The sequence below is a fragment of the Labrus mixtus genome, chromosome 10 (assembly GCF_963584025.1).
Source record: "Labrus mixtus chromosome 10, fLabMix1.1, whole genome shotgun sequence".
Lineage (NCBI taxonomy): Eukaryota > Metazoa > Chordata > Actinopteri > Labriformes > Labridae > Labrus > Labrus mixtus.
In genome coordinates, this window is record NC_083621.1 from 13,293,793 (window position 1) to 13,310,889 (window position 17,097).

A 17,097-nucleotide genomic window follows, 5' to 3' on the forward strand; every position below is an offset into this window, starting at 1 on the left:
TCCACGTCCCCGCGGTGTCCGAGTCCTACCGGCTGCGATGTGTTACGCGCCCCTGCTTTAGAAAAAAAAAAAAAAAAAAACAGAGAAGGAAAACTTCAGAGAAATGGCGGAGGGTACTACGACTCTCAAAGGCTTGCGAGCCCAAATAGGTGAGATATTTAATCCTACTTTTGGTTTATTGTCTTATAATGTTGTTTCACTTTGTAACGTTGCAAACTGCCGCCGCTAACCGGGCTGTTTGAACGGCGGCCAGCTTCTCTGGCTAGTAACGTTAGCTCTGTGTCCGGTTATCTGCTCACAATGGATGCGGAAAATCTGCAACTTCTTCCCGCATTGACGCTTTGAAACTGTACTTGCAGAATTTAACACACTTCTGAATGTGTAATAGCGAAAGGGACGGGGTTAACTTACTTAAAGTTAAGTACATGTGCTTAGCGACCAAGTGACTAAAGTTATATTTTGTTAGAGCCGGTTGACACATGACGACTTTACTTGTCTGGCGCCTAGCTTACTTAGCATTCTGCTTAGCAGTTTTTGCTTTAATGCATTTTTAATCACAATACCTAAAAAATGCTTTGTGAATATATTTGGGTCGATAAACAAACAGCAATTGGTTGGTAAACGAAGCTAACTAGTTGTTTTGTAAGTGGTATTCTCTTCGTTAAAGGGGGCTACATCATTTGGGGATTATCGTCTGAAGTGATCATCTGCTATCTCTATCAGGAAGAGTGCAGGAAGTGTTTTCTCTCTTCTTGTCTGTTGTATTGAAATTGACAGCGGGCTGAGTCGTTGCCCAACAAGACACATTATTTTCCAAACCATTTCCTCGGCAGTTTTGTCTTTTCTTCATGATGTAAAAATATCATGTTGTAATCCAAAAATTCTACTTTCTCTCTTATACCAATTTGCTGACAGTTTTTCGCATTTGTTGACATATGGCATAACCCCCACCACTCAACAGGGAGGGTGACTATAACAATGTCTGACCTGAATTTCACATAATGCTGGGGGTGTCAGACAGTATCACAAGTCGAGCTCTGTAAAGAGAATAAAGCAGCGTGTTCTAGTAGATGAAGCGATAGAGGAGTTTGGGGTTTGACAAGGCCTGGTGTCACAAACAGTCCTGTCAAGTAAAAAGCACATTTCATTTTTGTAAATAGCTACATGTAAGCCAACTGCTGCAGCAAAATCTCAATCAATGGGTCTCTCAGAAATGGCTGTTTACTGTGTCTGCTTCTGTGGGCATGAATGCACAGTTTGTTATGACTTGAGCTGCAGCCTGGCTGACTTTTTTTTTTTTTTTAGGGTAAAGGGAGTTTTCTGCATACCCAATGTGGGTGTAGGCATGTTTTACTCCTGGCAATAACTGGACCATATTTAGTCCTCATCTTCTTCCTGTTTCCCTTGACTTTTCCATTCACTATTTTCAATCTGGAATTTAACATCCACCCAATTCTGTGGTTTTATGAAAATATCCAAAAACTTTACAGTGATGTGAAATGTTGGAATTCTGGATGTCAATGTGTGCTTGGCCTCCAGGCAGAGCATGAAGGCTGATAATAATAGAATAATGTTAGGAATCTAGCTCCTGTGCAGTTATTTACACAAGAATGTGAGCAAGCAGAAAGTGTACCCCATTATTATAAAGGGAGATCACACCATTGCAAGTCACACTACAAGGTTATCCTGATCCTGGCTCAGCAACTGCTGCTGCAGAATTAAAAGCATGAGAAGTATTTCTGAGCTGGTTGGATTTAACCAAAGGAGGAAATGGGCCAGCCTTAATTTTACTCAGATCCCAGATATGGTTCTGTGTGCTTCACTCAACTGTTGTCTTTAAAATCGACTGATTGGATGTTTTGCAGTCTGTGCGTGCATACACATACACACACGCACCAGAGTTTTGAATAGCAAAACATGTGAATTTGTGTAGACTACAACTAAGGTCTGCCTTTCTATCTTCAGAGGAGTTATGTCCATGAGATAAGGAATCAGTCAGAATGTTATCAAAATAAGATCTTGTTTTTTGGGGGTTCATCTTTATTTCCTACTTACAAAATACTTGCATTTGATATATTTTCTCTGCCATCTTTTAAAATTAGGATGTTTTTGAGGGAAGTTTAGGAGTAGGTCCAAATAGTCCCGTTCTTTCATCTCTGCCATAGAAGCCTGTACATTGTGAACAACTTCATAACACTGGGATCTGTGTTGTTTACGAGAGGCAATATGTCATGATAGTGGATGTTTGGCTACATACTGTATTAGAGATAAGATTTGTGTATGTGAGATATGTATTTTATTTTTGGTTCAGCACTCTTGTCCTAACTTGTTTTGGTTTAGTAAGGCCTACAAACCAAATAATAGGAGATTTGATTGTGAGGTCTACTAACAATCTGCCTTTTGGCATGTAACTCTAATTCCAGAGTACTTTTAAGTATATTTTTTTTACAAGAGGTACCCATAGTTTCTGCTGTTCTGGTAAAGAGAAGTGACTAACAGATTAGTCGATTTACACTAAAACCTTTATTGTATAATCTGTTTAATCACCATAACCCAATGCTTTATCATATACAAATAGGAAAGAGTCAAGACAGCCTCAAGAGTTATTTAATTACACATTAATCTACATTCTATCTCAATTGAATTTATCAATTAATTTTTAAATCTTCAAAGATACTTCTGAAAATGGAATTCAATTTATCTGTACATGTATATTACAGATAATATTTGTAATATTTGCCTTCAATCGGTTAATCAAAATATTATTGCAGCTATGCATTAATGATTAGATTTAATAATGGATCTGGATATGATCACATCTTTAAAATGTCCACCTTCAAAGATACTGTGGTCCACCTGTAAGAAGAGACTCTTGTGTCATCATGATCCTGCAAGTACTGCAAATAGCCTAGGCTTACCTTTGCATGAACAGGTCGTGTAATCCCATGGAAGGTCTGGTGTGTCAGTGTGTGCATGTGTGTGCACGAGCATGCATCAGCAGTGTTATCTGAGGACCTGAAATCTTGAGCCAGTGATTAGACACATACAACAAAGGCCTCTTTTGAGAATATTTTGACCAATATTTGTTACAATGAATCAGCCTGTTAACCTGTGTTTGATTTGAGGAAGAAATCCCTGCATACTAGCACTCACAGCTACCCTGTCATTAAGTCCTGCAGACACTTCCGGTGCAACAAGCTGCTTAATTATACCATGCAGCAGTGCTCTGTAAATTCTTCAGTTGGAAGTAGGCACAGAGAAGATACCTAACCTGCTCTTGCACTATAACTACATTGTTTTGTGACAGAGACACCAAACATTGTCTAAAGATCTTGCTTGTTTTATAACTGGCTTTTGATCCGTGTTAGCATTCAACCAGAAGTGTTATGATGTAATACAGGCTGGCCAGTTTCCTGTTTGGTGTTTTTGTCTGGGCTGTGGAGTGGGGTCATCAGCAGCCCCCCTGGTGGTCTTTACCACCTCCATATTAACTCAGTAGCCGGAAAGTCAGACCACATGCAATCAATATATATATGTGCCTTACACAGAATCTTGTTCCTGTTTTTTTTTTTATAAGCATCTCCTACTGCCTAAACCTGTTGGATGATCCTGAAATAAATGTCACAGTTGCAGATTTTATATATCGTGTATGGCTTACATGAATAATCACAGGCATAAATCCATCACATTAACCTACATGATATATTATGTTTGGATTATTATTTAAAATGGCACACCCTTGCAGACTGCTCTTAAACAATAACATTCAGTCCAAAACTAATACCATAGACTGTAAATATAAAATGACAAAGCCTGAGTGACATCACCCGTCTGTTACTGCAGGGGGCTTTGCAAGCCCGTTGATGGTCGCCATGCTGGAAATGTTGTCTCACCCTAACTTTCAGTCAACCTAAAGACAGACTAAGAGCTGGAGCTGAGGGGGGTCTTAAGGCTCATGACAAACAGCTACACCACGCCCATCGTCCGTCAGGTCAACTGCGCACCTTATTGTGAATAACACTTAATCGTCATGAAATCTAAACTGATGAGTTATCAATATATTCATTACTTGTACAGTGTGTGCCAATAGAGACATGAGCGAATGCTTTTTTGCATAGGTGTGTATGTCACTTCTGGTTCTTGCAGCCAGCCTCAAGCAGTTACTCCGTGAACTGTGGGATTTTGCACTTCCCTGTTGGCTTCATTTTTCAACACTGGAGGTTGCCGCTTGACTAAAATGCACATTTGATTATATAGCTCAACAGTGAAGTGTATTTTCAGTTAATGACTTTTTGTTCCTTTAATCTTTTGAAGTATTTAGCTGAGTCAGTTGATGCCGCCAGCAACAATGATGCATGTTACAATGTGCAAATCTCCATAGAGATGGAGTGATGAGCAGCACTTGTTCTGGTTGGCTCTTTTGCCTTTCTATGAGTAAACCTGGTCCTCTTGAGGTCTGTTGAGAAAACAGTACCTTCCTCCCATCTTCCATAAGTCTTATTAAAGTGGAAACTGGATAAAGGGCCACATTATTAGCTTGTTAGCTAAGTCTGGCTCAACAAATGTAATGGGCATGGCCCCTGTCAAATAAAATAAAAAACTACCAGTAAACTAAGTAATTTTCTGCATTTAAGTGTGAAACAATAGATCAATGGGTGATCAATTCATGTATTATTTTAAAAGATAATTAAATACATTTTTTGGTTTTACTTTATAAAGACACTTCTAACATAAAATACAGCATGTAAATAAAGAAGAATACAGGTTAAAATACACTCAAAATCTTCCAGTAATTAGGTTAAGTGAGAATGAGAGATGATCATGTAACCTGAGGCAGTTTTTAAGATATTTTGTAATAAACAGTTACTTAACAGTCACTGTGTTATTATGAACATACAATTTATTTCAATTAAATAAAAGTTCCAAAAATCATTTGTTTTAGCTGTAAATCATAGTGCTTTAAAGAAAGAAAATCAGTATTGGCAGGTCACACCAGATAAAAAAGGTGCATCTCTAATAAGAAGATTTACACCAGTCAGTGTTTCCCATTATATTAGGGGAGTTGCAGGAACAACCGCTGCACAACAAAAGTCTGCACAGTTTTAGCCCAAGAGCTGTTACCTTGTATGTCTGTGTGCTTTCAAGTCTGTTTTCACTTCCCTCTAAAGTTTTCAACTGTCACTTCGCTTGAAGTCTAAAACCTGTCATGTCGTTACTTGAGGTTATGATACCAAAACCTTATACTTGGGTGAGATGATTCAGTTTTATCTTACATCGATAATAATGGGTTGCATCATCAGCATTATTTTATTCAATGCTGCACAGCTCATATATGAAGTCAGTGTTGACAGAAATGTCTAGACCTTCAAAGTTTTTACCATTCATTTCCCTTTATTAAGCAATGAATCGTCTCATTTCAGAGTTAACGTTAACTTACAGATCCGAGCCTGGTTTAGAGGCATGATTGAGAAGCACTTCATCCATCCCAAGCTGCTGTGACCGTCACTTAGCAACAGTAACCAAGTGACACAGAGTGCCTGGTGTGTTATAGTTGCCTTCATTAAAAATTGGAGAAAAACAGGGAGGCTGTGACTTGTGAGATATGATGTAACAAAAAGGTAACTGAGTGTATAAAAGGCACAGCATTTCTATTAAATAACCTGCAAAATGTGTCACCATAGTTGAATACTTAGTCTATAATTTTTTTTTATCTTGATAAATGGAGGGTTAATATGTTTTAAATTTGTGTGTGATTTATTCATGCCTTTGTATTAGTTTTCTTTTTCTGAGTGTTGATCATTTCATTAAGCCCATTTGTGATGCTATAAGGTTTCTCGCCATATCCTCTGTGACCCTAATTACATGCAAATCCATACTGCCTGTCAAACATACAATTTAGCCCTATTTGCATGTATTATAGCCAGTTAAATAAATGTAAGCAGTGTATTGCTTTGAGCTTATGCAACTTTCCTTGTTAGTGAAAAGTTTCTCTTGTGGATCAAATTGCTGTAAAATCACAGTCATGTGTGCTTCATTTACCTCCCTGGTTCAGCCAGAGTGGTTGAAGTTGGAAGTCTTGAGGGGAAACTGAGATGACCTGTTAATTTCCCCTGGGCATTAACTGCAGACTTTGACCCTTATAAGCTGCTTTGACTAGAGAGCAATGATGCTTCTGCAGAATACAGATAATCAGAGGATGATTGACTGCCACTTATCCTGTCAGCTCTCTGTCCTCTGGCCAGCTCCTAGTACTACTGATGCATGTTTCAAGTATTGTAACTCGCCTTTACATGTCTATTGTGTTATAGTTTAAATGTTGTTATTAATCTTCATTTTGGTCGATTTCAGAATGGAGAGGTAGTGGAGTCATTTACATGTTGATAGGACGTAGACGCTATGCTGTTCTATGTGAAACCATAATCAGTGCCTGTGCTGTGCACAGCAGGATTTTTTTCCATACGTAAAGACAACAAAAGTAAAAGGTGTTGCTAACTTGGATAATGTCCTATAACCACTATCATATGACCATTCCAGTTCACTTTTGCGGGTCTTTTTAAAGACAAATGTCCTTATCTTACTCAGAGCAAAACCAACACAACACTTTCTCTGGCTGAATTTTGAGTGAGAGTTTGATGTGAAGTAGCAAAAAACGTTTTGTTTTTCATTAGCATTAAAAAGACCTATACATCTCGATAATGTTCAGCATCTTTATGAGACTTTGTAACACTGGAGCTTCTGCAATGCTAAAGACTGAACATAGTAACTCCCTCAACAGTTAGCTTTAGCTGCAGTGAGCCAATTACAGTGTAGTTAAGTTCAAAAACACAGCTCTTATTAGAAAGAAGATTCTCACAGTTTTGTCTTGCTCTCAAGCAGGACCAGAATATTTTCAGCAGGTATCGCCTGCTTTGATTTCCTATCCTAGCCTTGGTCATGTTGTCACAAGCATATAATAACCAAGGTAAACAATTATTATTATTTTTTTTTTATCTTGTCTACCCTCTGAAAGGTGAGGGACAAGCTGTTCAATAGTAATTCATCTGTTCATTCTTGTTAGGCTTCCTTCAAGACATTGATTGAGTTCATTGATGTAGGTTATATACTGTATTAATGTAACATCTGAATGTCCTTCTTAGCGAGTGAAAAAGGAAGAAAAATTTGAAATGTGTGTCAAATGTTCAGTATTTTGATGACAAAAAGACGTGCAGTGTCCAAAATCTAGCTCACTGTTGAGATATGAGCTTACTTTAAAGTTTGGATATATTTTCTGTTCTGAATCCAAATGATTGCAAATATCAGAATATTTCCTCATGTCTTAGAAACTAACCTGGCAGTTGCTAGTGATTAATTTTAGTGTAGCTCATGACTGGCTGGTGCTTTGTCTCATGGCCAAATGGTGTGAAAGCATAGGCCATGCATCCTGAAATGCATTTGATTGGTCAATGTTTGCATGCTGAGTGTAAATGCATGACATGGAAGCCCTTAGGCTGCATTGATTTGCTTACTCTCAAAAATAAGATGGATTTTAACTTTAATAATACAAAAACTTACGTAGGTAGTTAATATGTACTTTGAATCTATTGTAACCATAAAGATATTTGAACTTCAGGCAGACTGATTACTGAGACTAAGGCGTATGTAAGTATAGATGTAAGGATGGTAGCAGTTGGTTAGAAGATAGTTCTGTCTATAACTTTATGGACACATATCAGTAAGTTTTGAAGGCTACAGAAACTGTAGAGTTTTATTTCATCATAGACAATGAAAGACTTTTAAGAAGTTGATCGAAGAACTCATCAATAATGTAAGTAGAACATGACTATCATTTCCCGCTTTGTCAGCAGTTCTTAAATGCTGAATACAGACGAACAAGAGGAAAGAGGAGAGCTGAATGTCTGATACCAGGGCTCATAAAGCTTAATCATGTCCTCTCTGTTTCCTTTCTTCCTGCTTCAGTATCTCCAAATGTGATTTTCCTGTTATAGTTTTAGCTGAAGAAAGTGATACTGAGCAGTTGGTGGTCTTGGTGGGAGTGTTGATGTACTTACCTTTAAGTATATCAGCCTGCATCTAAAAAATCTTGAGAGGAATCTATGGGTCTTCAAACAAAATGTTTTTTATGGAGATGACATTTTTTCTTTTTTTGCTGCAAGTGCTGTATTCCAGGCATGTTTCTTACAGTAGCTATGACTCCAAGGTCTAGGCTTGTCACAGAAGTTTAGGGCAGGCTGCACGATTGACCATGAGCGAGGGGCCATGTTAATCGGCTGAATAGCTGGATTGTTCTGCGCCTTGAAATCTGTTGGATCTCTCTAGAACTAAAATTCCTCTGGAGAGCAAACAAAGCACAGAGAAAATGGCCAATTTCAGGTAAAAACTCGGTATGACCGATATGACATGATTCAACTCTTGTTTTCTGTGTGTAATGCATGTTTTCCGATATACAGCTGCAGCTGCACAGGCACAAGCCGAGGAGCGGCGCAGCCTGGCAGGGAACAGTCCAGGACCTACCACCAACGTACCAGCTAAACCTCAGGGGTGTAGGCCAGGTAAATGAAACCACACCTTGACATTGTTTCTCACAGGTACTGCCGCATTGTCCCCTATAATCTGAACCATTAGATGCAACACTATCCACTTCCACCACCCTCATTACCGACTGCAGGTAAACCTTAGTCATCCTCCTTTACTGTAACAGTTGACAAAGCTCACCAGTGACAGCCACATGCATTCATCTGCCTGACTGATGCAAAGTCTTTGTAACACTAAGACACATTGTAATCACCCCTTTTGTTCTCTGAATGTGCATATTGCTGCGCATATTTGCTTTTTAACTGTATATAAACACATGAATATGTTTGCAGTCATTGACGGTGCTGCACTGAGAATAGACGACCGACTGCGAGTGGCGAAAGAGAGACGAGAGGAAGCAGACAGACAACACGGTACGAGGACAATCTAACAAAATTTTAGCCTCTGACTATGTGTGATGCTATTGAAGTTCGGTCAAAGATTCCCTGATTAGCAGCATTGTTACATAAATAATTTGTCTTGATCAACTCAGTAATAGTCATAATCAGTGGTGTGTTTGCTGCTGCTCTCCCCAGATTATTAGACTTTGATGATTTTTCTGTTTTCTTGTAATACTTTCTGATGTTGTACAACTGAGGATTTGTAACTGTTTGAGTGTGCTCCTGTTTCTGCTGTCATAAGCAACTCAGTCCTTATAAAGATACAGAAGAAGAAGACGGCATACTAACAATCTCCTTTTCTTCCTGTATTCACTAACGTTCCATCATGGACACACTGTATGTGTGGTTAGCTTTGCGAGAGTCTCAGATCATGGAAAGGGAGCGTAAGGCCAAGCTACAAGTAGAGCGTCAGATGGAGGAGCGTCAGAAAAAAGTTGACGAACAGCGAAAAAAGGAGGAGCAGAAACGACTGGCTGTGGAGGAGAAGAGGAAGCAGAAACAGGAAGAGGAAAAGGTATCTGCACTGGTGGAAGATTTGTGGGATCCTCAGAGTAGTGCTTGCTCAGCTGATTTGACTAAAACATTTAAATTAATGTAGAAACTGTTTTTTTTGTTGTGATTTTCATATTGACTACTTTTTAATGAAAATTTAGATTATTTATTTTAAATTAAGCACAGTGTTTAAGGTATTACAGCAGATTAGTTAGTCTTGTCCTCTCAACTTCTACTTAAGATATGATTGTTTCTTGCTTTAACTTACTTATATTTGATTCTCTTCTCCTGTTATGCTGCAGGAGCACTATGAGGCGGTGATGCGGCGGACATTGGAGCGTAGTCAACGGGTGGAGCAGAGGCAGAAAAGATGGTCCTGGGGAGGACTTTCCACAGACTCAGATGGACGAACAGGTAGAAAACCTTTTTCCTCCACAAAAATGTAATCCTTTCTTTTTTTGCCCCTAAATTCAACTAAAGTTCATAATCCACCAAGAAATCCAAGAAACAACTAGGATACCCTGAGCCTTCCTTCCTAACAAGATGTGAAATGTTCGATGTGATCATGTCATACTTAAGTTAACATTTGAAGTCATATTCTTATACCAATATTAAAAGGCATATTGAAACAAACGACAGTGTATCATTTTCTCCAAAATCCTTGTTCTATGGATGGACAGGGCTTTGTTCTATGTTTCAACAGAAGATTTAACCACTTTGTGAACCCTGCATCAGAGCTACCTCTCATTCTATATTGACTTGGTAATGATTGATAATACAAAACGGTAATACAGACTTGGTAATAGTACTTTCCTATTCTATTAGCTGTCAGGAACTCTTAATTCCAGTGTTGTTGTGCTAAAAAAACGTATACAATCCTTCTTATTTACTAAGTAAAGAAGTGCATGTAAATGACAATTGCAACTGTAGTCTATCACGCTCTCAACAATACATGTACCTGTGCACAACCACTCCAACAGTTTGACTCTCAATGAACATTATTCTGTAAACATCTTTAAAACTTGGTATCTTCCAATACCCGGGTCTTCAAAGCAGTCAACCAGCCAGATTTTACCTTCACTCTTCCCTCTTGTGTAGGGTGTGCCTCAGCATCTCTTATTTTACTGCTCCTCTCTGAGAGCTGTCTTTTCCCACAGGAGACTCTGATGCCAGCGCCTCATCTCCCGTAACAGTAGTTATTTCCCCTGCCTCACCAGAAAAGCCGCCAAGGAGTCGACAAGGTTTTGTGTGTTGATAATTTGCTCCCTAATGTAGCAACACAGCATGGATTGGCACTGGCACTCATGATAGCTTCTTTGCCCATCTTCTATACCTCTCTCCCAGCACCACCCCTCACCCCACCAACCACTAACTGGCAGTTTTTCACTAACACTTTCTTGTATGGGGCCTGTATTCCAAATGTGTCTTATACTGAGTAAACAGAGGATGGTGACACTCAAACATTCACTCACTCACACTGCCTAGCACTTCGAGATCATGTGGGTGACTTTGCATGGAAGCCCAGTACAAAAAGGATAACAGGATAACAGCTGTGGGTTCTTTGGTATGGACATTGTATTGATGCTCGATGCTTGTTTGGAGAGGTCAAAAGTTAACATATGTTGCAAACTAACCACCATGCCTGCCTTTAAAAGCACAACACATTTGTTATGGTTGCGTAAAAACTTACATTGTAATGTTAAACATACTATGTACCAGCAGAGTCTAGTTTTATGTGTTTTGTTTAACATCGATAGCATTAGTAGCCTATTATATCAACAGGTCAGTGGGGATACAGTGGATATATTTGAGGTATTTTGATAAAGCAACATATCAACTGTCAAATATAAGGGATATCAGGATCTTGCAGAACCCTGTACTCCCTTGTGTTAACCCAGTTGCCCTTCCCCTTTGGCAAACCTCTAGTTTAAACCCCGCCTCCCTCGTCTGTCTTTCCTCCTCCCTTTTTAGTGGACAAACGCTCCACATCCACCATGAACCTGAAACAGCCGTCTGAGGCTGCAATCAGCAGACGCCTATCCTCCTCCTCTGCTACCCTCATCAAATCTCCCGACAAAAGTAAGTCCCTCCCTCCTCCTTCCCCCCTTCTCTTTGCTCCCTCCCCTCTGTGAATTCCTGTACTATGTTTTAACCATTGTATTATTTGCCAAATAGTCTATTATCAGTGAGGTAATTATTTTTCACTGATCATTAATGTACTAATCTTGAACAGACCCAACTTTACTCCAAGCCGTTAGCCTGGAGTGAACTCTAAACATTTTGCTCTCTTGTGATCCAGGGTTTTACACACAGGCTTACTGAAGCACAGACAGACTGGTAAAGGATGCTTTAGCTCTCTGTCTCTGGTTCCTACTAATGATAAATTAGCATGGGCTTCCAAATCGGCGGCATATAATCACAATTCACCCCTATGATGTAATCAATCAAATTTTCAGAATCAGAAGGGATTCCTGGCAGCAAAGTATGATTCTGTAATATAATTCCTCATAGTAGTATGGAAGTTTGTTACAATATTACAAACAATTGATTGACATCAAGTATATTTGATTTAAACAAAAAAAATAATCATTACAATCTGTAGTTTTATATCTCTCCACAGCTTCTATGGGTTGCCAGTGCCATTTCTACTTTGTGAAATTGCTGATTATTTGGGTTTCATATTAATGCTATTTCCTTCTCAGGTTTTATAATTATGTTCCTAAAGGGCCATTGTTCCATTCACAGGAGAGCAGTGTAAATTCACCACTTGGTGTTTCATCATTGTCTCTCAGGTGTTAAGCAGAGGAGTTCGTCATGTAACCGGTTGTCTAGCAATGGCAATGCTGCTCAGGCCAGTAAGGAAGACGGCAAAAAGCTTCAGGTGGAACAGACAGGTGCAAAAGACCCCCTCTCCATCCCACACTATGCTCTCATAACAAAGATCATGTAGAGTCCATTTGCTACACTTCCACAGTTTATAGGGAAAAGATACAGTAAGTTTCAGCATAAATCAAGTCCAGTTGCAGCTATGACTATAGTATGGCAAGCTTAATAAAATGGCTAAAGCATAATTAGCTATTTATATTTCAGCAGGACCCCTCTTGTTATGATCAGAGGGAGCAGTTCATCCTCTGTTAGCTTAAGGACTGTTAAACTTGGACATCAGCTGCTGTCTGCTGTAGCCTGGTGATTCACATGAAAGCCAAATGAAGTGCACATGACTTGTAAACTATGTCCTGGGATTCCTTGTTCACTCCCAGTGCCTACTTGGCTATAACTCCACTTTCATGTCCATAGGCCATTCCTTGAAGAAGAGAAGTTCCTCCCTTACACGAGTAAGTGTGGGCAGAGCACAAACCCCTGCCAGGCCTGATAAAGGGACATCGGATGATCAAGGTGGCTAGCATGAACAGTCAGGAATCTCTTTTTTTGTCATGCCGTCTATCTGCATCTCAGGCCTTCCTTTATGAATAACAAGCATGTTGCTGTGATGTTAACAGCTTGAACATTCTGAATTTGTGCGGGGTTTTTAAACCACAACTGTCTGTTACGACGAGGTTTTGGTGATAACACTCTCATTTGGCTTAAGTCTTTGTCATCCGCTAAATGGGTCTTTTTAACTGGCCAGCTCTTGTTGCTATGTATGCCTTCTTTCAATCCATGCTATCCTTCAATGAAGTCTTACTCACAAACTACTACTACTACTACCCAAGGCTGCTGCTAAGCACCTCCACACTGTCTTTTATCTGTGATTTAACAGGAACACTGTTCGTCCTGTATTGCTTAACCTGCTGTCTTTAACCACCAGAGCCTGTACTGTGCCATGTTTCTCACTGGCAGCTTGACTGCCTTAACCTTTTGTTTTCCAATCTAGGAATGGTTTGTGGTGTACAATGTTTGCTCTAACACAGTGTATTGTTTTTTTGTTGTCACAAAGTGTTGATTGTTTTCTCCCCCCAAGAAGGATTTAAGTCACTGGGCTTGTGCTTCAGTGTGGTGTATGCCAGTGCCATCCCATTAACCACCAATTCTTTTGTCTGTCCAATAGTTGTTGTCAGTCTCTTCATGCATATCACGAGTTCTAATCATCCTCTTGTTCTGTGTACATGTTTGTTAATGTATGTGATTAGCTTAGGAAATAATACAACATCATTCATAAACACAAGATTCTTAAAACAAATCCAAAATAACATAGCATATTATTTAACACGAAAGCTTCCACATACTCTATTCTTTTACTAAATATAACCTTAGCTCTAATAACCTAGATTCTTAAAGGGATAGTTCGAGTTTTTGGCATGGGTTTGTATGTGGTAGTTGTCAGTAGTATCAGTTAGTGTATAACCCACAGGAGATGCAGGTCTGCCCCTTGGTTGAGAAAATGTTCAGCGCTTTACTAGCCATCAGCGAGTCACTTTGTTTCTGCACTACTTCTGCGCACCACGTCTTCCTCTGCCTGCAGCACACAGGGTCTATAGTGGCATTGAATTTTGCCTACACTGATATTTATATTGTGAATTTCGATATAACTGCATCCCAATTTGATTTTAAATTTAATCAACAAATGTTTGAAATGAATCTAGCACGGCACAGTAATGACTGTAGAGTTTGATATTATCAAGCACTTCGGCTTCTAAATAAAAAGGGCCGGGCTGAACAGCATCTCCTGTTGGCAAAACACTTGCAATTGACGAGTATCTCATACATCCCTACTAAAAAAAAATCTCTCTTTAATAAATGTGTGCCAAGTAGTGAGCCATGCTGCCGTGTTGCAAGGGCTGTCACTCAACTGCTTACAAAAAACAAGTCTGTCCAAAACAGATGTCTTCTCAGTAAGGGGTTTCAAAAGGAAGTGACTCTGCACTCTCCTTATGAAGCCAGGATTAAGGTACAGAGACCAACCTGTCCACTTTTGAATTCTTCCTCTGTTATCATTTATTTTTTTAAATTTTATTATTATTTTTTTTTATTCATCACGGTCACTTTATCTATCACTTTAAGTCTTTAACCACTGCCCAATGCACGGTATTTGCTCTGTTCAACTCTACTTGCTTGGAACTGGTACTAGAACTGTCAACAATGAGTTTTCCACAGAAGATAGTACCTGTTTACTATTTTGGGGGATCTTAGCTGGGCATCAGCAATACCATGTATTGTCTGTTCTACCATAACAAAAAGGCAGGACCTGTGCATTCTGTAATGTACTAATAATATAATAAAGAAATGAGGCTTCCTGTGTTATCTCATATATTTACATTTCTATGCTTTGAATGTGTTTTTAGAACTTCACTCTTTGCAAAGTAGCTTCTGCTGTGTAACACTTAGCCATCTGTCATGGACTTGAACATCTCATTCGTAACCTCAGCTGAGATGATAAAAAAAGCACTAGGTTTTATCCAAAACTTTTTCCATTTGAAGCTGTGGCTCAGTGGTAGAATCGGTCGATTCTTAAACCGAAAGGTTGTTACTTCAATCTTCAGCTCTGGCAGTCACATGTCAAAATATCCTTAGGTAAGACACTATACCCCAAATTGCTCCCGCTGCTCTGCTTGATGCGTGTGAATGCTTGTGAATGGAATAGTTCGGATGGGCACTTTACATAGCAGCCTCTCCCATAAGTGTGTGAAAGTGGTGTGAATGGGTGAATGTGTCATATAATGTATAAAGTGTTTTGATTGGTCAGAAGAAGAAAAGCACATTACAAGTTCAGGTTAATTTACTAAATCCAACAAAAAGTTCCAAATAAGTCGAGCTGAGCCTTTTCATAGCCATTTCGTGCATAAGTCTTCTGGCTTCTTTCACTTCTCATCTTCCTACCCAATAGCATTCCTCTGTTTTCTATGAAGTTTACTAATACTTTGTTTTTACCCATCAGCACACCTCCCTCTGCCGCAAGGAACCATTGATTTGACCTAATTGTTTACCTTGATTACTTTTTAAACTGCTCCAGTTACCTGTCAATCAGTCTTTGGTCTGTCCCAGCAGGCTTCCATGGCATCCTTTCCTTACTGTCTTATACTGTCTATCCTCATGTGATTAATTATCTCTAAAACTTAACAAGATAAAGACAGTTGACAATGAGGCCATGTAAGATTATTGGGACGTAACCTTTGGTTGTTGATGTTGATTCTATCCTGTTGGTCTAATCACATGGTGACCTTTCTATACTTTATTGATCCCTCATTCTCACCCACTCCTTCCTTCTTGGCCTTTTTGTTCTTCTCTGTCTTCGGGTGGGGTTTTTCGGCCGTGTAGCTCACAGGCCAACGGCCAGCACTGTGGACGGAGGGGTCCTTAGTCGCCTGCTCACCCCCACCCAGGCCTCACTAGCTAGGAGCAAGAGCGCCGCCGCCCTGTCAGCTGAAGGAAAAGAAACTCCAGGTAACCTCCGTTAGGAGACCCTGCAGGAGAGGAGGGATAGCTAGACAGATGCTGGTCCTCTCTACTTACCTTTATTTATCAGTAGAACGTCTGTGCGGTATAACTTAACTAGAACTGAACCCACCCCTGCTGCAGACTCATGCTTTTTGATCAATCCTTCACAGTGAATGGTGACCTTTTGGTGATGGAAATTTAGAAGTTACTGCACAGCTCCAAAATAATAGCTTGGATTGTAAGAATCAGTTATTTATGTTATGTTTATATAGTAATCATTTTTGGCAAAGTATGCTCATGTGAGCGAGCAGAGTTACTGGGTTAATATTGACACACACACGGGTCTAGCTCACATGTATACTAAGGACAGAAACAATTGACTGTTGTGTGTTGAGCCCAGCTGAGCAGGACTGACTTGGCTGGGAGCACTTCCCTGCATTTGAGGAGCCTTGGAGTCCATGCTGGGAGATTTACTCTAAGCTGCTTACCTGTTGGTTCTTGTTACATCAGAATCAGACTGTTCTGCTGTTGCATGTATGCAGGTAGTGTGATCAGAGTGCACAGGACTCCTGTACACAGTGCTGAAATAATTATATCAAGCATATCTAAAGAATATATTGAATTGGAATCACACTAATAAAAAAACAGTATGCTATTATTCTGGTATTTGATTTGGGCTGACATGTTGTTAAAATGCCCTGAAGTCTTGAATGGGGGGGTTTATGGGTTTGTTGTTTCTTTGACTGTTTTACTGTAAGTGGTTTACAGTACAGCATTTGATCATATATAGCATAGACAATCATAATGATTTCTTGTTGACTTTTTTTGTAAGTTTGAAAGAACCATACTGTAAAGTACTGACTCACAAAGCTGCAACTGCATTCCCCATGTTGGTATTAGGTTTTGGTGTTTATTGACCAGCCATTACAAAGCCATTAGCGGCCATCGATCTCCTGCTAAGTATAGTCCCAGTAGAAACATGACACAACTGCATTAGCGGCAGCAGCAGCAGTGATAGCTCATGGCTGGGTAGATTTCATAGTCACCATTGCTGCTCAATCTGCAATCAGAAAGAATATCAAAAAACATTTGTTGTTAGCATGCTGTAGCAGGGAGAGTTCTCCAGGCCTCAGGATTATCATGGCTAATCCCTCAATCTGACACAGCAAGCTCATAGCCAGTGGACAACAGTATTCACTCTCCTTACCAACTACAAGCTACACTCAGTGCCAAGGACAGTGCTTTTTACCCTTTGCCA

The 17,097-nt window shown here is 39.5% G+C and overlaps 1 protein-coding gene across 15 annotated transcripts in view; it reads left to right on the top strand.

Moving 5' to 3' along the window:
- map7d3 (MAP7 domain containing 3) overlaps positions 1 to 17,097 on the top strand; it is a 28,150-nt gene continuing 11,053 nt past the window's right edge. For 2 of the 15 annotated variants that reach the window (XM_061048412.1, XM_061048413.1), the window contains exons 1-10: positions 1 to 149; positions 8,448 to 8,549; positions 8,865 to 8,945; positions 9,323 to 9,486; positions 9,767 to 9,878; positions 10,622 to 10,705; positions 11,436 to 11,543; positions 12,257 to 12,358; positions 12,762 to 12,860; positions 15,720 to 15,845. In XM_061048412.1, coding sequence (XP_060904395.1) covers positions 104 to 149; positions 8,448 to 8,549; positions 8,865 to 8,945; positions 9,323 to 9,486; positions 9,767 to 9,878; positions 10,622 to 10,705; positions 11,436 to 11,543; positions 12,257 to 12,358; positions 12,762 to 12,860; positions 15,720 to 15,845 — 1,024 coding nt within the window. In that variant the 5' untranslated portion in view covers positions 1 to 103. The remainder of the gene's footprint in view (positions 150 to 8,447; positions 8,550 to 8,864; positions 8,946 to 9,322; positions 9,487 to 9,766; positions 9,879 to 10,621; positions 10,706 to 11,435; positions 11,544 to 12,256; positions 12,359 to 12,761; positions 12,861 to 15,719; positions 15,846 to 17,097) is intronic. The other 13 variants (XM_061048416.1, XM_061048417.1, XM_061048423.1 and 10 more) reach the window with 10 other exon arrangements.